The 21,401-nt window shown below is 32.6% G+C and overlaps 1 protein-coding gene across 2 annotated transcripts; it reads left to right on the forward strand.

Moving 5' to 3' along the window:
* The first annotated feature begins 18,913 nt into the window (after nt 1-18,913).
* On the forward strand, nt 18,914-21,113 carry ppp1r3c2a (protein phosphatase 1 regulatory subunit 3C2, duplicate a). 2 transcript variants are annotated; one of them, XM_056466692.1, is made up of 3 exons: nt 18,914-19,094; nt 19,200-19,266; nt 19,600-21,113. In XM_056466692.1, the coding sequence occupies exons 2-3, from the start codon at nt 19,253-19,255 to the stop codon at nt 20,696-20,698; spliced, it is 1,113 nt and encodes a 370-aa protein (XP_056322667.1). In that variant the 5' UTR covers nt 18,914-19,094; nt 19,200-19,252; the 3' UTR covers nt 20,699-21,113. The 2 variants fall into 2 exon arrangements, with proteins under 2 accessions (XP_056322667.1, XP_056322668.1); XM_056466693.1 differs by having other exon boundaries at nt 19,203-19,266.
* Nucleotides 21,114-21,401: the final 288 nt, after the last annotated feature.

Consider the following 21,401-nt stretch of genomic DNA (forward strand, 5'->3'; position numbering starts at 1 on the left):
TCAGACCACAGAAGAACATACTCTTGCATCACAATTTCAGGTTTCTTGGCACCAGAAGCAGTCATAATTGGGTAAACTTAGACCGCAGTGAATGGGAGAGTACAACAATTTTCTTTTTACAATGCTATTTGCTCAAATAATAAAAGAAAAATTCAACAATGGTGTTACCAAGACTTTCAGAAAAAGAAACAAAATTGTGTGAGACAAAGACAGCCAGATACAAGAACATCAAATTTACTGTCCTGCCTATAGATGCTGCATTAGAAACATAAAGACAGTAATTTATTTTTTTGTCATTTGATCCAAAGATGATATAATACATACATAAATGCATATAAATGTATATATTAAGGCTGGGTGATTTGGCCTAAAAAAAAAAAAATCTTGTTTAATGGAACATTTTACGATCACGATTAATAAACAATTATTTTATTTATTTATTTATTTATTTATTTTTTATTTTGCCCTCAGAGTTCACTGACAAGTTTTGTACAGTCAATATGCTCACATATTATAAGTGAGAGATTTCTGAATGAAGGGTGCAATAACTGATTTTAAAATAATTAAAGGAAACAAACACACACACACTATATATATATATATATATATATATATATATATATATATATATATATATATATATATATATATATAATTATTATTATTATTCACACCCTACTATATGATTATTTATTGAACATCAATGGTGAACAACTAAAATTAAAACACACAGTGCTAAAACCAACTAATAAATAACTTTAATAAATAACTAAATAAATTACTTTGTGTTTTCATATTTAAAAGTAGAAAATAAGCAGTATCTCTTATAACGCCTGCATATCCTGTAAATAATATTTTAAACAGTGCATGTCTTGCATCTTCTGTATATAAATATTTTAATATAATTAATAATTTTAATGCAATAGAAAATATGCCATCTCACGGCATCTCAGCGCAGCTTCCAATCATCGTCAATGAAGTGCAAAGTAAGGCTCAAGAATGGGTTCATCCTACTTGACCAGAGATCTGATGAGTCTGCAAAGTGTGGCTAACAGAGTGGGGTCACGTGACTCCACACGCAGTAGAGAAAGTAAAAAATAAATAAAAAAAATCTAAATATTCACAATTTCCAAGCATTAAAGATGCTGATGTCTTAAATGTGCCATAACTGTCTTGTTAAAAGGGTCCACGGATCTTGATTTGGAAAAACAATGCACTTGCAATGCAATGTTTTTTTCTGGGCAGGTTTAAGTGAATGATACTTAAAAGTTTTATGATATGCTCAAAGACCATAGTCAGGATTTCATTAAATAATACAGAACATTTTGGCTGTTTTTCACCAATCATAAAATCATCAAATTCATAATTTATCCCAAAATTGCATGGAATATTGATTAGGGCTGGGCAATTAATCAAAAAGTATTCAAAATTAGCATTCAGAAACTATAATCAATCAAATTTTTTCAGGTCAATTTTTTTCCCTACCGCATGTGGGGCTAGACCCCGCTCTGTTAGCCACACTTTGCAGCCACATCAGATGGTCAAGTAAGATGGACTCATTCTTGAGTCTTAATTTGTACTACATTGATGAAGATTGGAAGCTGTGCTGAGATGCCTTGAGACGCTATATTTTTTATTACATTAAAATGATTATTTATATTAAAATATTTGTTTACAGAAGATGCAGGAAATGCACTGTTTCAAATATTACTTACAGGATATGCAAGAGTTATTTTATTTCGAAGAGATACTGCTTATTTTCTACTTTTAATATGAAAAACACTGAAAATAATTTATTTTGTTTCCAAACGTGCAAGATATGTATTTGTTGGTTTTAGGCAATGTGTGTTTTAATTTCAGTTGTTGAACATTGATGTTCAATAAATAATCATAAATAGTAGATTGTGTGTGTTTACTTCAATTATTTTAAAATCAATTAATGCACTCTACATTTAGAAATCTCTGACTTGTGATGTGTGAGCATATTTTCTGTACAAAACCTGTCAGTGAACAATGAGGGCTAAAAAATTAAATAAATAAATAAAATAATAATTTATTAATCGTAATCGAGTTAAAATGTTCAATTAATTGAGATTTTGGTTTTAGGCCAAATTGCCCAGCCCTAATATTGACATGTTTAAAATGGAACCAATCTGTGAAACGTGTACAAGCAGGAAATTTGACTGAGGTAAAGTTGGTTTTATAGTCACACATTAGGACTTTCTCCTTAATAATAACATGACAGAAAAGTAATTTTTGCAAATTCTAAATAGTTAAATCATATTAGTAGCCAACAACTATCAAAGTACAACATTGTTCACAGTCAAATAAATAGTGCTAATGTTGTTTTGAAGATGTACTTAAATGTGATTTCAGACCGAATATTCACAGTGCCCTGATAAACAATATAGGGAGCATGTCTCAAGTTGTCACTGACTGAACCAATGCGCAAAATAAAACCAACTGGTTTCTGGTTCAAAAAGGAAAGAAGGGATATGTATTTAGAAAAAAATATAGCATCATATTTAAAGGAAACCCTCTATTTAGAAGGTAACAATGCAAACAAAAGAAAAAAAAATCTTTTTTTTAAGCAGATCAAAATAAAAGGCACTATTTAACATCATTATACAGAATGGACGAGCTAGGATAAAAAAAAATACTCCTGTGTTTGTCTGACAGGAAAAAAGTCATATACACAGAAGATGGCTTGAAGTTGTGTAAATTAGTACAATCATTTTTGGTTGAACAATTGCTTTAATGGTTGCAAATATCTTCAATGCTAATGGTTAAAAATAAGATAAAAACACTGCTTTAACCAGCATAACATCTTTAAAGATGCACGTGAGGCATCACATTTACAGTTCACACAGCATTATGATATTGAGGTAAAGTTGGTTTTATATTCGCACATTCAGTCTTTCTCATTAATAATATAATCTCAGAAAAGTATTAATTGGAAATTCTAAATTGTAAAATCATATTAGCAGCCAACAACCATCAAAGTACAGCATTGTTCACAGTCATTTAAATAGTGCTAATGTTGTTTTGAAGTCATACTTACTTGTGATTTCAGTCCGAATATTCAAAGTACCATTGTAAACAATGTATGGAGCTGTCATTGAACGAATGTGTGAATATAAAACCAACTTTACCTCAATCATTATGATGGATTTGAGGAAAATGCCAGGCGTTTTTTTGCAACTGCATTTTCTTTTAATCCAATATATTAAATCTGATTACATCAACTTTCCAGTTGAGATGCTAATCCAGTCGAAATACAACAAAACGCAAACCACCTTTGTGTAAAATTTAAAAACAGCCAGATGTAGCGTCCAATACATAATAATCTCGCTCTTCAGCTTCTATCACTTACCCCTTATTATATCACAGCCGTGAACATATGAATTCATTTTATGATGAGGCACATCTGTGCTGAACCACCGAGATGTGATCCACTTTTCACAGGGTGCTGCAATCAATCAACTCGTCCAACAGATCTGTTCTCTAAAAACGGATTGTATAACACAGTTTTCCTCCTGTGTGGCATAATTTTGCATGCTCGGCTTCACAATGAAAGAAAGAAGCAACAGCAAGCATATTTAAATCTTGATTAAGATGATGTAGTTTAAAGACAGCTGATATTTGCTTCCTGTTACTGCACTGCAGATTGAAAATAAGCGAAATTAAACGTTAGCTGGTGCGTTGCTGCCATCATGTGGTTATACGTTGATATATGGTTGGTACTACTTTTTTCTTTTTTTATGTGTGTGTGTTTATATAATGTCAGATCCAGAGGCCCTGTTGTTTCTGCAGTTTTTTCCTCCTTCCCGCTAATTCTAGAATATGCAAAACATTATTTCAATTGGCCATCTATCAATAACTAACAAGGCCACACAATAAGATCAGAAAGCACATTTTACATCAAATGTAAACACTGTCTTGAAAAGTAGTTATGAAAATTCATTCATTCATTTTCCTTTGGCTTAGTCCCTTTATTCATCAGGGGTCGCCACAGCAGAATGAACCACCAACTTATCCAGCATATGTTTTACACAGCGGATGCCCTTCCCGCTGCAACACAGTACTGAAAAAAATCCATTCACTCTCACATGCACACACACGCACACACTATGGCCAATTTAGTTTATTCAGTTCACCTATAACCAGCCACCTTCTTGCTGTGAGCCACCGTGTTGCCTCAGAAAAAATAATATTAAAATAAATCAGAGTAGAAGCATAACTCTGTAATTCCATTTAGATTTTCGACTTCTTCATGTTCAAATAAATGTGTATACATGTGCAATAAATGTACAAATGTACAATTTGCATGTTTTTTTACAAGAGTTCATTATTATATCTTGAATTTATAGCAATAGAGCCCAACTGTTTATTTTTAATCTTTAACAGTATGCTACACGTAAGCGAACTCTCTCTATATATATTACATTAGCTGAGACAGATTTTGTAATCTAAGAAAACTGAAAAAATCATTACAATTATTCATTATAAAATAAAAAAAAAAACATACTGAACAGTAACTTCAAAACCAAGATAAAGGCTGAACCTTGATGCAGATAATATTTATTTTATTTCATTTTTTAAATATCAGCTGAAAAGCAGCTGTCAACAGCCAGTCACCAAGCAGCATATGAAATGGAAATGGCTGAACAGCTCTTCATTGATCAATACTTTTGAAATATCCTCCTTATGTCTTATCTTATTATGTTCTAAAGGTATACACCAGCACAAACTCTCGTTTGGCACAATCTACAGTCAGGTCTTGTGAAAACATACAGTGAAACATCATCACCCAAAAGACATGGATAGTTTTTTAGTCTTTTATTTATTTATTTTTAAGCTAAACCTACTGCACATGCATTTGTATGAGTTTCCTAATCAGATGCTAAATTCATGACAAGTATTTAAATACATCTCACAACATGACTTACAAACAGCATTGTTACTCCCCCTACTTCTTTTTTAAATATTTCCCAAATGATGTTCAACAGAGCAAGGAAATTTCTCAGTATGTCTGATAATATTTTTTCTTCTGGAGAAAGTCTTATTTGACAAAATTAATTGACAAAATTAGTAGCCCCTTTAAGCTATATTTTTATCGATAGTCTACAGAAAAAAACATCGTTATAACTTGCCTAATTACCCTAACCTACCTAGTTAACCTAATTAACCTAGTTACGCATTTAAATGTCACTTTAAGCTGTATAGAAGTGTCTTCAAAAATATGTAGTAAAATATTATTTACTGTCATCATGACAAAGATAAAAATTAAATCAGTTATTAGAAATGAGTTATGTTTAGAAATGTGTTGAAAAAATCTTCTCTACGTTAAACAGAAATTGGGGAAAAAATAAGCAGGGGGGCTAATAATTCTGACTTCAACTGTATTTATCTTATTTCAAAACAAGCATTTTGTTTTTTAATTGCAATTAATCACGATATTAATTTTGGCCTATCACTAATATATTTTTTTATTTTACATTGGTAAATCATTGGCCTCATTCAACTGTCCTCTGTAAACTGTATTGTTGCTTAGTGATTTTTACGTTCTTTATAGCTAGATGGCAAATCTGTTCCCTTTCCATTAACAGCTGTTGCTTAAAGTCCCTAATTATGAAAACGAGCTTCTGTATCTGCTCTCTTTAATTCACACACTGTCAGTAGGTCACAAAACTTACACTTCCATCTGCAATTTTATTGAATTGTGCTTTTGTGCTAATTTGACCTGTTCTGTAAATCTGACCACTAAACTGTCTACTAATTAGTGAGTTTTAGGGAGAAAGAAATAACTAAATGTAACTTTTATAAGCCTGTCTTGACAAAAAGCTGTTAAAGCACTTCTGATTCATAGATTATTAATTGTGTTAATAATTTTTGGGCATGGCTGTGTTGACTAAGTGGCCTATTTTTTATTTCCAAAAGCAGCAATCAGTCATTTAGGACACTTTGAGGACACAACAATTTCTGCCTATAGTGTATTTACTTACAGCTTTGTGCTGTACAGTTTATAATGGCCCTTTATTATTGTTGCTTGTCAGACAGTACAAACCTGTTCTCAGCTGTCACACTGTGCGGATCTCAGTTGGCATTAATGCCAGTGTGCACAACAGTTAAGAAATATTAACAATGGACACACGCAAGAACTAGTCTGGTATTTATGAATCTACGACATCTTTTGTGTCAGAGAACCATTACACCTTGACTTGAAGTGGCATCTAGTAATTAAAAATAATTTCTTTTTTTTTTTTTAATCATGACCTGTCTTAACCCTTTAACAGATTTCATAATTACCCAGTTGACCTCTTGTACCTGTACATAGGTTATCATTAAAGAAAAAAAATGATTTGTGAAGGCTTTCTCAGTACTGGGTTGCAGCTGAAAGAGCATCTGCTGTGTAAGACATATGCTGGATAAGTTGGTGGTTCATTCCACTGTGGATCCCTGAAGAATAAAGGGACTAAGCTGAAAAAAATGAATGAATGAAATTGTGAAGGCTAAAAGGTTAAAAAAATGTAAAAAAAAAAAAAAAATGTGTTGATGCATTTGTTCAAAATGTTTAAAAATGTCTTAAATGTGTTAAAAAAATGCTTCTCTGATTTTTGTCTTGTTTCTAGTACAAATATCAAGAAAATTCTCAATCAGGAAGCATTTTCTAAACAAGTAAAAAAAATAGTTTTGTTTTTACAAATAAGTCAAAATTAAGTGAGTTTTTTCATTAAAACAAGTAAAATAATATGCCAATGGGCTAAGTAAAATATTTATGTTCTCAATTTGAAATAGGACTTATTTCTGAAGAAAAACTTAACTTGTCTAAAAAATTCTTCTTGATTAAAATTTGTTTGATATTTGGACTAGAAACAAGACAAAAACGAAAAGTTTTGCAGCGAAGAGATAAAGGCTGCTTCCATTATATGTTTTAGGCCAAATAAAATAACATCAACAAATTCAGTTAAATGAGTTAAATCAGTTAATAAGTTAATAAGTTAAATTTAATTAAATGTAACTATAGATTGTTTAATTAAGCGGTAACACTCTAGTTTAGGTCACAATTCATGGTATTAACAAACCATTAACTAACACTACTAGCTTAATAAACTACTAATTAACTGTTTATTAATAGTTAATAAGGTAATAGTTGGGTTTTGGTTTTGAGTAGGATTAGGCATGTAGAAATAGCTCATTTTTATAACTACTAATGAACAGTTAATATCTTAATAATAGGCAGGTAATAAGCCAGTAGTTATGAATTGTGACCTGAACTGTTACCAATTAAGTTAAAAGTGATTACAAAGAAAGAAAAGTGTATACAAAGAAAGAATTGATCTCACATTCAAGAGGACAATGTGGAAGAGATATTGACCTGAAAACCACAATCTCCAAATCAGTTTCCAATAAAATGTCATTTAAGAGTGCAAATGCTGTGAGGGGAATGAAGTTTGTCCAAAATGCTATTCAACTATTCAAAGAACTTTTTGTCATAGCATGCCTGCAGCAGGTCCAATATTATGCAGCATCTAAAAAAAAAATACCTACAATGTGACTGGCACACAATCCCTAGGCAGATGTTCAAATGGGTTAAATTGACAGTATTTAGCTGATTTAAGGCACTGTATAACATCATTGAGTCAAGCGAGATGCTAATGGTCTAATCCGATTCAATGATCAGTGCTAAGCTAAGCTAAAAGTGCTCCCACCAGACATGGAGATCGGCTGAATGGATTAAAAAAATGACAAATTTTACAACTCGAGCTGTAAAATGAGACTATTTTTCAAAAAAATCAAAAAATAAAAGGTACAGCGTTCCTTAAAGATTCTTAAAATTTGTCAGTTTATCATATTGCTCATCAAAAAATCATACAATGTGCTCCCAGCTTATTTGAAGCCTTTAAACTTTATAGGCCTACTGGAAATGGTGGTGGTTGTCTTTTCTTTCAGTAGCCAGCACCTAGTTACTGATATTGTGTTACTAATTTTTAAAAAAAGAACAGAATGTTATATAATCTGACCTCCAACGCCTATCCCAACAAACCTGTTCTGCATAATTATCTACATTCCAGACGCAGGAGTGATAAACTGATTATATAAATTATAGGACACATTCCCAAACCCCTAAGAAAAAGTCTTTTCAGAAAGAGAAAGTTGCAACACAACATTAATGTGACACTAATATAGCTTTAGTTTCAGCAGTTGCACACAAACACAAGGGAGAGCATTAACCTTCCCGTGTTCTTGCTCCAGTCTAACTGGGAGACTGAAACCGATCAAATGTGCACAAAGGTCCAGCAGCTGCACAGATCAATGCAGAGATTAGTAGCGGAATTGGAGAGCAGAGATGGTGACATTTGCTTTGCCACTGCTGCCTTTCCAATAAATGAGAATTCCCAGATAACCGTCGACCTGTTGAGGAGAATTGATCACCAGAGTTTGCTGAGGCAATCCTTATTGATTTCGTTCAATCAGCGCGCATGCAGTGGTTTTACAGACTAAGATGATAGATTCAGTGAAGTCCACACAGCCAATTACCACTTCGATTCAGTGTGTGTGCTTGTGTGTGTGTGTTTGTGTGTTGTATTATTGTTAGACAGAGCTGCAGGAGCAGGTGGAGGCACATATTGGTGCTGACATGAGAAATATTACAAGACGGACAAAAAAAAAGAATGATGATCTGGTAAAAGTTTAATAAAAGCCAGGCTCACCCAACCCTCCTAATTCATTCAGTACGTTTTGCTATTTTCACATTCTGCTTCCATTTGGACATGAGAATCGTTAACATAATATTTTTCAGCCAAGATCATTATTTTATTAAGTAATTTAGAGAAATTCAAAGAGAGGGAAATTCAAATGATGCATCAAATGGCAAATGATGCATGTCACACCAAACAACAACAACAACAACAACAATAATAATAATAATAATAATAATAATAATAATAAGTATCATTATTATTATTATTTTTTATTCATTCATTTTTTTTTTTGGCTTAGTCCCTTTATTTATCTGGGGTCACCACAGCGGAATGAACTACCAACTTATCGTTTTACGCAGCGGATGCCTTATTTTCAATCTGTTATTTTTCAATCATATTCAGCCTGAATTTTATGAGACGTATTTTAGACATTTAAATGTGCACCCTACACGCAGGGATTAGCAATATTTACTGTGGGATACATGTATTTCAAATATATTCCAAAAATAAAATTGTATTTTGTCATTTGTGTTGGATAGGATTGATAGAAATGGCTTAATTTTTTATATCAAGATATTTTAGTGTTTTGTAGTTTTAAAATACTGTAAAATACTGTGTAAGAAGTCTACAATACGATGAGATCAGAAAAGTGAGGCCTTTGACTGGTGCTTTCTCAGTAGTTTATATAGTTTGTTTATCTTCAGATTAAAGAAAATTGTCAAAGCTTGTATAGATAGAAATTGTGCATCATATACACTCTCAGAAATAAAGGTACGTGAGCTCTCACTGGGTGGTACCTTTTCAAAAGGTATACATTTGTATCTAAATAGTCCATATTAATACCTCAAGGGTACATATTAGTAACTAAAAAACTACAAAAGTGTTCCTCTTAAAATTTGAGGGTACTAATATATACTTTTGAGGTACCAATATGGACCCTTTAAGTACCAATGTGTACCTTTTGAAAAGGTACCACCCCAGTGACAGCTCACGTACCTTTATTTCTGAGAGGGTACAGTGCTCAGCATAACTGAATACACCCCAATTTGGAAAATAAATATTTTTATCCATTTCTCAGTGAAGATGGGCAATGTATTTTGGTGCATTTAAACAAAACAGATTTATTACACAGATTTATTTATTAAAATAATATTTTTAATAACATATTTAGAAATTGGAAGATAATACAATTAAATTCAAGCAAAGTTTTGCAAAAAAAAAATTACAAACTACAAAATTTCAACAAAATTTTTTTATTTTTATTTATTTTTTTATTTATTTTTTGCTTCTCTTGATTTTTCATCTTTTTTAAATTTGTATTTAATATTTTTCTAAAACATATGAATTTGGGTGTACCAGTTTTTGGACTGTTATTCTAAGTTATTTTGTTAAATAAGGTACAGATTTGGCTTCATTACTGACCAATCTAATGTATTGTATATGCACAAATATAATATTGTATAGATTCCAATTAAAAATGTGAACTTAAAAGATGGATTTGTGAGGGGTGTGCTTATATATGCTGAGCACTGAATATAAAGAAATAAGATGGGGTAGATGATTGGTGTTTTTAAGGAGGAATAGAGTTTATCAATTAACTTTTATCAACTAAAAAAAATTATTTTTCGAAATTAAACATTTGTTTTAATGCCTATTTGCCATTGATGCAGCTCAAAAAATCTTACTGAATTATTACGCTATTATAACATCAAAAAAGGGTTAGAAAAAGTAAAGTAATATTTACACACTACTTAAAAGATAGAAATAACTGACTTGAAACATTTACGTTCTGGTGATCTTACCACTGAACAACTGCCTGCCACGTAATATATTAAGGTATGTATAATTAATAATCAAATGAATAATTAGAAACTTTATATGAATTCAGGTTCCATTAGTTGTCTTATTAATGAATTGTTTATCATTAAGTCGGTGATGCTGATGCCAAGTAGGTCCTTAATTAAATAAATTAGGACACAATTATGTGTCATTACCAAACTAACCTAACCTTCGTCTGGGAGATTACATGGATATGTAAGTATTTTATCTGATAACCGGTTGCATAGCAAATTTTTATTTAACTTGGGCAGAGAAAATTGTTGCTATCAAACATTACTTCACTGAGTCAATGTAATATTAATGGGATTGATCAAATAGGTCATGAACCAAGAAGGTTCATGCTCCCTTGTAAAAGTAATACTTCCTTGTAAAAATAATAATAATAATTAAAATACATAAATGCAGTATTTTATTTGGATACATGTTGTGGCTGCTGTATTTTGTAGTTTATTTTGGTACACTTTAAATTAAGGTATCTAAGGTTTTGTTTGCTAACTGAATTCTGTATTGCATTGATGGACAAATGCAAAAGCAATATTGTCAAGTGACTGTACATACAGTATAGTATAAATAATATGAGGGCAATTGAATGTGAAATGAAAAGTTGATGCATAAGAATAAATCATTTATTTTAAGAAATATTCAGTAACACATGTAAGAATAGTCCTCTCATTTTGAAATTTTTGATGGTGATCTGACTTATCAAACCAAGAGTCATCCAGACCTTATGTCAACGTCAATCGGAAAATTTCAAGTAATCTGCATTCCTAAAGGCTTACACAAGAAGCTATTTCATTCTTTTGCGTGTAAAATTTGAAGACTAGTAGGATCATCGTACAGATATCATAAGGAGTGCCTGAAACCCATTGGATGGGAGCATAGAGCTCTTAGTTGCACAACTGATGCATCTGATGATGTTATGAAGCATGAATGTACACACACCCCAACTGAAGTTGCAGCTCTTGTTTGGTTGTACGCTGGACACTTTTACTATGAACATGTGAAACCTTGAAAATATTTCAATTTATTATCAGCTTATGGCAAGTTAGACATTTGATTCCTTTCAAAATTGTGACTTTAAAAAACAATAATAAAGTAGAATTTTTTTATTACATCCTTTAATTCAGCAAATATGCTTTAAATTAATCAAAAGAGCTTCAAATGAAAAGTGAATGTGAAATAAATGCTTTCTTATAAATATTTCTGATCACTGCTTAAAATTCAACTTTGCTATCAAATTTTAAAATAAATTATATTTGTTATATTTTATCAAATAAATGCATTTTTGGTGAGATTAAAAGAAAATATTTTTTGAAACATGGAAAAAAAGTCCATTTTAATTCAGCTTTTCACACAAGAAATCATTCCAAGGCAGGTGCATAAGTCTTGCAAACCCCAGTGAGCAAGTTCCAAAAGGAATCTGTTTCTAATTCAAGAAAGCTTTAGTAAAAACAGATCAGAGGCTCTTGATTTTCAACTGTGGTCTTGTTGTAACTATGCACTGCCTACACAATCAGAGACACACCTGGATGAATTCACTCAGTGTTTCTATTTGTGTTACACTGATACAATGTTGCTAGATCATTTCAACATAATGTTTGCAATATGAAGTGACACCCCATGAATCATGTTTCTATGGAGGCATATCCCAATGTCTTCAGCAGTAGCCACCTTTTCATAAGGCCCCGGGCCCATGAAACTCTGGTAAATGAACTGATGACATGCATTTTTCTCCAATGTATAATAAAGTGTTAAATGTTCACTATGGGATGAAGCCTAATAGAATGTAGTCAGAATGAGTCCATGATTCAAAAGGGTTTTGTTTTATATGCTAAATCGTAGGCATATTTGCAATATGGTGTATGATATACTGTATAAAAGCATATAAACAGTAACAGTTTCACAAAATGTGATTTTTACTTGATATCTCAGCACATAAGTTAATACTGAGGGAGTTGAATTATAAATATAATATTGTCTGTTGTTTATTTTGCTTTTTTGTGTGTCATAAATGAAAACACTCATTCATAAAGTCAATTTAGCTGTGTCTAAACACACCATTTGCACAAGCAAAATTAAAACACTGTGAGAAAGGCTTGTTCACAGACACGCCAGTTGTATAGATTGTTAAGAATATGGCACTTTGTTTTAAATCTTTCATTTTATTTGCTGATATTTTACATTATTTTTTAATGTAAAAAAATTAGGTGAGATTTGCTTGGGGGTTTTGTTATTATATAAATATTTTATTATATTTTATTGTTGTTATTATATATATAATTTATTATAAAGTGATGGATTATTTCAATGATTTTAAATGAATTTACCATAACATTTTAATTTATGCAATAAATGTTGGGTTGTCATAACCCAACGTGGGTCAAATATGGACTAACCCAACTGTTGGGGTAAAAGTGGGTTTTACCACATTTAATGTATTTCTAACAAAAATTATCCATGTATTTTTATTACAAATTAAATCAAATAACTATTTTGTTAAATTAACTATGGTTTTGATACATCAGTTAAACTATGGTGTTTTAAATTAATCTATTATGGTGATCAGTCAAAAACAATGGTTACACTTTTGCTACAATAACGGTTCAGATGTCACTCTGACAATGTAGTTTGAGAAAAGCTAAACAAGGCAAAATGTGTACACGTCAATTCAAAGTAATAAGAATAGTAATAATAATAGTGTGTTTGTCAGACTTTAATCCTCTACTTAATTACCACTTCTAAGGTAAACTTTCTCACTCTTTATTTCTCACTGCGATTTTCTCCCAAAAATCACAAAGGAATGCTGATGAAACTTTTCATTGTCCTGACATTTTTCTGAAAGACCAAAATATCTGTGAAAGAAATGAACAGTAGGCTCTTGCTCAACAAAAAAAAAGAATATATATTCAAAATTAATCTGCTTTTTGAATAAATCAGGTGAACCAATGACTTTCTAATTAATAAACTGATTAACTAAAAGTCATTTAATTAATTCTTGAAAGAAACAAATCAAACAAATAAATGACTTGCTCATTATTATATTCATTCAATCATTTTGTTTTCGGCTTAGTCCCTTTATTAATCTGGGGTCGCTACAGCGGAATGAACCACCAACTTATCCAGCACATGTGTGTTATGCACCGGATGCCCTTCCAGCCACAACCCATCTCTGGGAAACATCCATACACACTCATTCACACCCGTACACTATGGACAATTTAGTCTACCCAATTTACCTGTACCACATGTCTTTGGACAGTGGGGGAAACCGGAACACCTGGAGGAAACCCATGCAAACACAGGGAGAACATGCAATGCAAACTCCACACAGAAACTCATTATTATTATATTGTAATTGTTATTTATGTAATTATTGATATTATATATATTATATTATATAGATATATATGTATATATTATATATATATATATATTTATATATATATATATATATATATATATATATATATATATATATATATATATATATATATATATATATATATATATATATATATATATATCGATGTCAAGCAAATAAACAAATTCGTAAGTTTAACTTTGCTTTATTGTAGAATATTGCCTCTTAATAAAATCCTTCCTCAAATACATATTTATTCAATGTGATTTCTCAATTAAACTTTACATTTTATCAGTAGGTAAAACTTGCTATCTACTTTCATAACAATGTTGATATTACATAATATTAATAGTATGCATTTATGCAAAAAATAGTGCTCGCAATTATTATATAATCGAAACTTAACAACCAGTTTCTGCAGATAAACAGTGGAAAAATCTAGAGCAATTAGTGTTTAGATCATCGGCCTACATTCTCCTTCCGTTAGAGACAGGTTCTTCTGGAGATTTCAAGGGATTGAGAGTCTTCTTTTCATAGGAAAACTGCATTTTCTTATGACACAAATCATCTAGTAAACTTTGTAACTCACCTAAGTGTTAAGCTGAAATGACCTAGTTTCAGCTTTTAAACAGGTATTCTTTAGCTTGTGATTAATAAATATATCATGAAACACACTGCTGCTTTTCTCTATTCCCTGTGCCATAAATATACATCAGCTGAATCGTCCAATCAAAACGGTGTCTGTTTGTTACATAATAAATGCATAGTTTTTGCTAATTCAAAGGATGCAACATTATGCAGTCACGCATTGTGTGTAAATCTGTGGGCCTATTGTGTATCTGAAATGTCAAGATTCATCATTGCTTTACAATTCATTCATATACTACAGTATGTTCATATATATGGAATGTATCCTGTATATGCAGAGTATACGGTAAGTGAAATATAAAACATAAAAGACAATACATAAATTTATTAACTAGTGCACTTGCTTCTAGGGTATCAATCCAACCATTTTTTTTAGAACTGGTGATACAAACTAAGAATGAGTTTTATTTATTTATTCATCCATTCATCCATTCATTCATTCATTTTCCTTCCGCTTAATCGTTTTATTCATCAGGGGTCACCACAGTGGAATGAAATGCCAACTTATATGTTTTACTCAGCGGATGCCCTTCCAGCTGCAACCCAGTATTGGGAAACACCCATACACACTAAAACACTACAGACAATTTAGTTTATTCAATTCACCTATAGCGCATGTCTTTGGACTGTGGAGGAAACAGTTGGTCCAATTTAAGGTTATCCATCACTTACAGTACATCATACTAAAGCCAAGTTGCATAAAATTGTTCCCTCCGTATCACTATTATGTGTCAGGTACAAAGGGACAGAAGACACAACATCCTATGCTTCCTGGCTTTGTTCTTTGTTATATACATTTTGATCAAGCATATTGATTTTCTAAGGCTTAAATCTTTACCATCTGATGCAGAACTTACTATTTTGGGATATTCACAACACATTTCTCATTTCCCAGATGAACTCCAGTCTTTGTCTTTAGGTATGATTGTGGCTAAATGGCTTGTGCTCCTGCTTTAGAAGTCATTTTCAACCACTTCAATTCAAATGTGGATTGCGGACAAGATTTCGGTAATCAGATAGAAAGACGGAGATTTCTGAGGACTAATTCTATTAAAAAATTATTTCAAGAGTTCACACTTAGATAATGCTCGACTATGATAGCAGGTTTGGCATGCTGTCCCGGGAGAGAACACTGAGCTCGGAGATAGATGAGCTCAAGGTTCCCGCCTGGTCAATGAGCATTAGGAGGGATACGAGATCAGGTGTTTCTCGAGTGTCCCTTTTTGCTATGTATGCGTATGTAGGCCTTCTTACTGCGAGGCAGCAGTGCTAACCACTGAGCCACCATGGTGCCCGATCATGAAAGAGGAGGAGGGAGAAGGGAAGGATGGGGGGGTGGGGGTTTCCAAAAATGAAGATAAGGAATGAAGTTTAGGCAGGATATTTATAGTAGTTTTAGAATGATCTGATAGGCTAGCTAAAGATTAGCAATGAGGATCAGCTGTAGTCAATCATATCACATGCTCCTCTCGAAATTAGTTTGTAAAAATTCACTTAGTGTCTGTGGTTTATTTCTTCGATATCTGGATGAACAAACCAGCCACTCAACCTCTGTGGATTCTTTAGATACTTAAATTATTTATTTTATTTATTTTTATTTCTTTCTTTTTTTTTTTCTGTTGTCACCCGCTAAACTATGCTGTCATTGTTGTTTTGCTCATTGACTCGTTGTTTGGGATTTGTCCAGGACAGTGCAGAGTGTTGTATATGTGTTTTTCTCTGTGGTTGTTCTTGATATATAAAATAAAATATAATTATTAAAATATATACGTTTTAAATGTTTTTTTATTATTATTTTTTACAAATTCCAATTGTCTCAGAGTTTAATAAATTTGTAAAAAAAAAAAAACAACGTGATTTTTATGTTTCACTGATACAATGTCAATATGACAAGAAGGTCGCTGGTTCGAGCCTCGGCTGGGTCAGTTGGCATTTCTGTGTGGAGTTTGCATGTTCTTCCCGTGTTGGCGTGGGTTTCCTCTGGGTGCTCCGGTTTCCCCCACAGTCCAAAGTCAAAGTTATAGATGAATTGAATAAACTAAATTGATCGTATGTATGTGAATGAGTGTGTATGGGTGTTCCCAGTAATGGGTTGCAGCTGGGTGGGAATCCGCTGCGTAAAACATATGCTGGATAAATTGGTGGTTTATTCCGCTGTGACGACCCCAGATTTATAAAGGGACTAAGTTGAAAAGAAAATGAATGCCATAAGACGATTTCACCCATCAGTTCATAGATGCTGCAATATATGAATAACATCATCATTAATCATGTTTCTTTAAAACTACTGTTGTCATTTATCTGCAAACATAACTTTTCTCCACACTGGTGCTATATATGGAGCAACAGAAATATTTTATTTAAAAAATAAATCTTTATTTTACAATCAGTGCCTCAATAATGGAATAGTACATGTTAGCCATTTCTTTATTAAGAACAGTCTATTGCTGAGATACACAGAATTTGTCATAAAATACAAAATTCTGGTAACTCTTAAAGAGTTAGCAATAACTATAGGTGCTATTCCTTCTGGATTATGCATGTTTTTTTTTTTTTTTTCAAACAATATAGTATTACTAGGAACTGTTGCCATTCCAAAACCAGTTAATACGCCTATTGGGGAAATTTGTTTTGCTATAAAGAAAAATAAAAACTTTAAAATAAGAGCTCTGTTCTTCGAAAATACTTTGTCTGCGTATTCCTCCTGCTATCTCACATTGGAATAGTCTTTTTGATCATTTAAACTGGGAAAATATATAATCCATACAGTAAAGGTTTTTCCTTACTAATAAGGTAAAAGAAATATCTTTTAAATTATTACATAACATTTACCTGTCAAAAACTTCTTAAGGATTTGGTTCAGACTTTGATACAAATTGCTTCTTTTGTCAGAATAACACTGAAACTCTCCCTCACTTATTTAGGTCATGGAACTATGTGTTCTAATTTTGGCAAGATGTTATAAGAAGTTGAAAATTTATTTACCTCAAATATTACTTTACAGAATTTTTCTGTGACCTTATTCTTTATTATGCAGATTTAATATTCATAAATATAAATTTTCAAATTGCAAACCAATATTTATAGCATTTATACAAGAGATTAAACATTACTTACAATTCCAGATTCACTTAACAAGAAAGCACTCAAAACATATACAATTTGCACAACCTTTAATATGTATAATCTATTAAATCTGTAAATTGCTATTATCTTCTTATTTTGCCTTCTTAACTTAAAATGTTTTTATCTATAATATCTACCCTCAGATTAGATAACTTATTTCTTAGTTTTTTGTTAGATTTTTGTTTATCTTTTCTTTTTCTTTGTCCATTCTTTATTGGCACCATTGTAAATAATCCAATGAGTATTATTGTAAATGATGTGTGCCAAATGTATCTTTCTGTTGTACAATAAATATTCAAAAAAAAAAAAAAAAAAGGGGGGGGGGGGGGGGTGTCGAAAGACAAAGTCCAGAATTCGGCCCCTAAATGAGCTCATTCGTCCAACTTTTGATAGTATGCCACGATAAATTGTGAAAATAACCAATAAAAGAAGGCTTTAAGAAGAATTACCAATAAAAGAACCAATAAAAGAAGGCTTTTATTATTTTATAATGGATAATAAATTAGCATTTAAAAATAAGCATTTTTTCATATTTATAAAATTCTAATCTCTTTACATTATGCACGTTTGTAAACAAAACAAAAAAATTGTACGATAAACACTTTGACAAAATTGTAGGAAGTATTTTTATTGCATCAAAAAGTGTGGTAATAGCGAACCATCCGACAAGTTAATTCAGCACAAATTAGTGTTCGTCACTAAAATGCACTATTTGAACCTCGAAAAAATGTCCACTTTTTGCGAGAATAAAACACTCCTTTTAATAAGCTGGCTACGGGCTTGCTGCCATGCAACAATTCGTAAAAAAACTCAAATACATAAATAAATAAACAAATAAATAAACAAATAAATAAATAAACAAATAAATAAATAAATAAATACTTATTATTTTAACCTCTGAGTTCGGTTTAAACATTTTAGAATGTTTATAATTTTTATAAAAAATTATTCTCTCTTGATTCACAATCAGCGTTGAATAGTTGACTAAACGTGTGTTAAGCATGCAAAGGCATGTCTAACATGTTTTTGTTTTGCTTCCCCTTCCCTCGTGTCACTCATTCAATAGAAAGTGATCGCCAACTACTAACGCATGGTGGGATGGGATGATTTAACTTTCGTTGAGACTGACATTGATTCATCAGTAGTACTGTACATGCTGTCCTAACATTCACATCCAAGTGACGGAATCAAACCACGCCCTCTTTGGGTGCGCTTTAAAAGCATCGAGAAGCAAGAAGAGAGGGACAGAAAACACACCGCTTGAGTGAGAGAGTTTGTGTGCGGCTTCATTGAATGACAAAAAGCGATGTTTACTTCTTATAACTACTCATGTCGTGCATTTCCTTGGCAATGACCGCTTTTCTACATTAGGAAGCTCAAGGACAATTCATTGCAGCACTCATTTCATGATAAAGGTACGTGAAGGACGCTTGTTTAGTCATTCTGCAGGATTTACAACAACCTGTCGTTTGTAAACCGTTTAAGGTCCTGATCTTAACTTGTTGTTTTTTTTTTTTCAGCAGGCATTTGATTTCACCATCATCCTTATCTGAGTTTCATCTGATAACCAAAAATGAGCATCACAAAGTAAGTTTAGTTGTTCACTGCACAAAACAATACACGTGATATCGCAAAAGCTATCTTTGTTTGTTGTTACTGTTGTTGTTAGGTTACATTATAATTTAAATTCAGTCTGTGCACTTGTTTGCATTTAATATAATTTAATATTGTTTATAATTTAATGTAGTCTGTTTTCTTAACAAGTAGTAATATTAAATAATTCTTAATTTTATATCGTAATAATGTTTGTTTAAAAAAAAAAAAAAGCGTAAATTTAGACTATATTTTCTGACTCTTGGACATTATTGCATCAATGTATTCCAAATTGTCTAATTGTATATTTTCTTCTGTGTTTTACAGGCAGTATGTTTTAAGCAGTAACCCTTTCCCTGAGTATGTGATGCCAGTTGATCTGTCCATGTATGCACAGATCGCCTCTTTCGCTCCCAGGTCCTCTACAGACCGGCACAGACTTTCACCAGTTTCACCTACATCTTCACTGTCTTCATCCAGCTCTGGCGGCTCCCTGTCCTCCTACTCTTCGGGTACCAGCACACTACGCAAGAAAAAGCAAGTCGTATTTGCTGATTCAATAGGTCTCAATCTTGTATCCATCCGCATCTTTACCGCTGACCCTTCAGAGATGGAAACAGAAGATGCAGCACGGCCCGAGGAGCTTGTGAAGCCTAGAACGCCAATGCAGAACATGAGATCAAGAGTGAAGCTTGGTTTTCCACAGCCTGTTCCAGACAATGCAAGCTTGAAGAGAAACTTTGTGCAGTTGGAGAGCTGGAGAGTGAAAGAAAGGGTATTGAGTGGAACTGTACGAGTCTTCAACATCATGCTTGACAAGACTGTTTTTGTCCGCATTACTTATGACTCATGGCGGAGCCACAGAGACATCCCATGCACTTATGTAAGGGAGCCATATTTATCTTTTCAGACTGCTTTGTTTGCTTTTAAGGAATATCTACCATCTGATCTGGACCCAAAGGAGCTGCTAGAGTTTTTTGTGGTTTTTTGTGTTTGTCCTGGTGATGTCAAGAAGCAATATGTGGACAACAACGAAGGTAAAAACTTCAAGATATGTGTGGAAAATATGGCTGCAGAACCTCGTCTGGTGTCACCAGAATCTCGCCTGGCACCATTAGAACCTCGTTTGGTGTCACCAGAATCTCGCCTGTCACCATCAGAACATCGTCCGGCGACAGCAGAATCTCGCTTGGCACCATCAGAACATCGTCGGGCACAATCAGAAGCTCATCGTTTGGCAATGGAATCTCGCGCAGTTACGCCAAGCCGACGTTCCTTCATTACACCAAGTCCCCAGCGTTATTCTGCATGGCCTGCAGGAAGAGTTCTTGACCAACAGAGAATGAAAAACATTACGTGCAGAGCCCCACAAGACCGTCTGGTAAACAGGAACTTGAGATTGACGAATGTTGAGGTGTTATGTTAAGACTGGACTAAGCAATTTAACATTTCTGCTCGGATGCCCTTTAGATTCAGTTGCAGATTCGGCCAAGTTTGAATAGAGGGATTTTCTGCACCTCATGAATGGACTTCTGTTGCACAGTACTTGCAGGTTTGCACATGCCGCTGAAGCAGTTTAATGTTAATGTTTACCATGCACATGTAAATATGTTTTCATTTGCACTTTAAGTATTCACACTAGCTAATACAGGGAAAAAAAAGGAAACTGGTTCACTTTCCCTATCACCTGCTTTTTCTGTCATGAAGAGGTGAAAGTGAAGTGTCCTATTTCATATGTAGAATCCTATGTGTGTATATATACAGTTTGTACATTATATATATAATAATTATGTATTTATTTTTCAACTTTTTCATTAAAAAAATGAAATGCTTTCCATGAACCTGTGCATGATTTCTCATTTCACCTTACACAGCAGGAAATGGAATTGTGCCATTCAGTCAAGGGTTTTGAGGCCAAAAACAAATGTTGAGCAGAAGCTGGTACATCCCGGAGGCGTTGTCATGCCTAAACTGGTCTCATGACTTAATCCTGTCAGGACACTCCTTATGTCTATTATTTGACTGAAACCGCACCTAGCAACCACAAAACAATTAGTATTCAAGAATGTTCCAGCTGTTCTCATGGAATAGAACATTTCATAACTAAAGTTCCAAAGGTTCTCAGAATG

Source organism: Danio aesculapii, chromosome 10 (genome assembly GCF_903798145.1).
Source record: "Danio aesculapii chromosome 10, fDanAes4.1, whole genome shotgun sequence".
Taxonomy (NCBI): domain Eukaryota; kingdom Metazoa; phylum Chordata; class Actinopteri; order Cypriniformes; family Danionidae; genus Danio; species Danio aesculapii.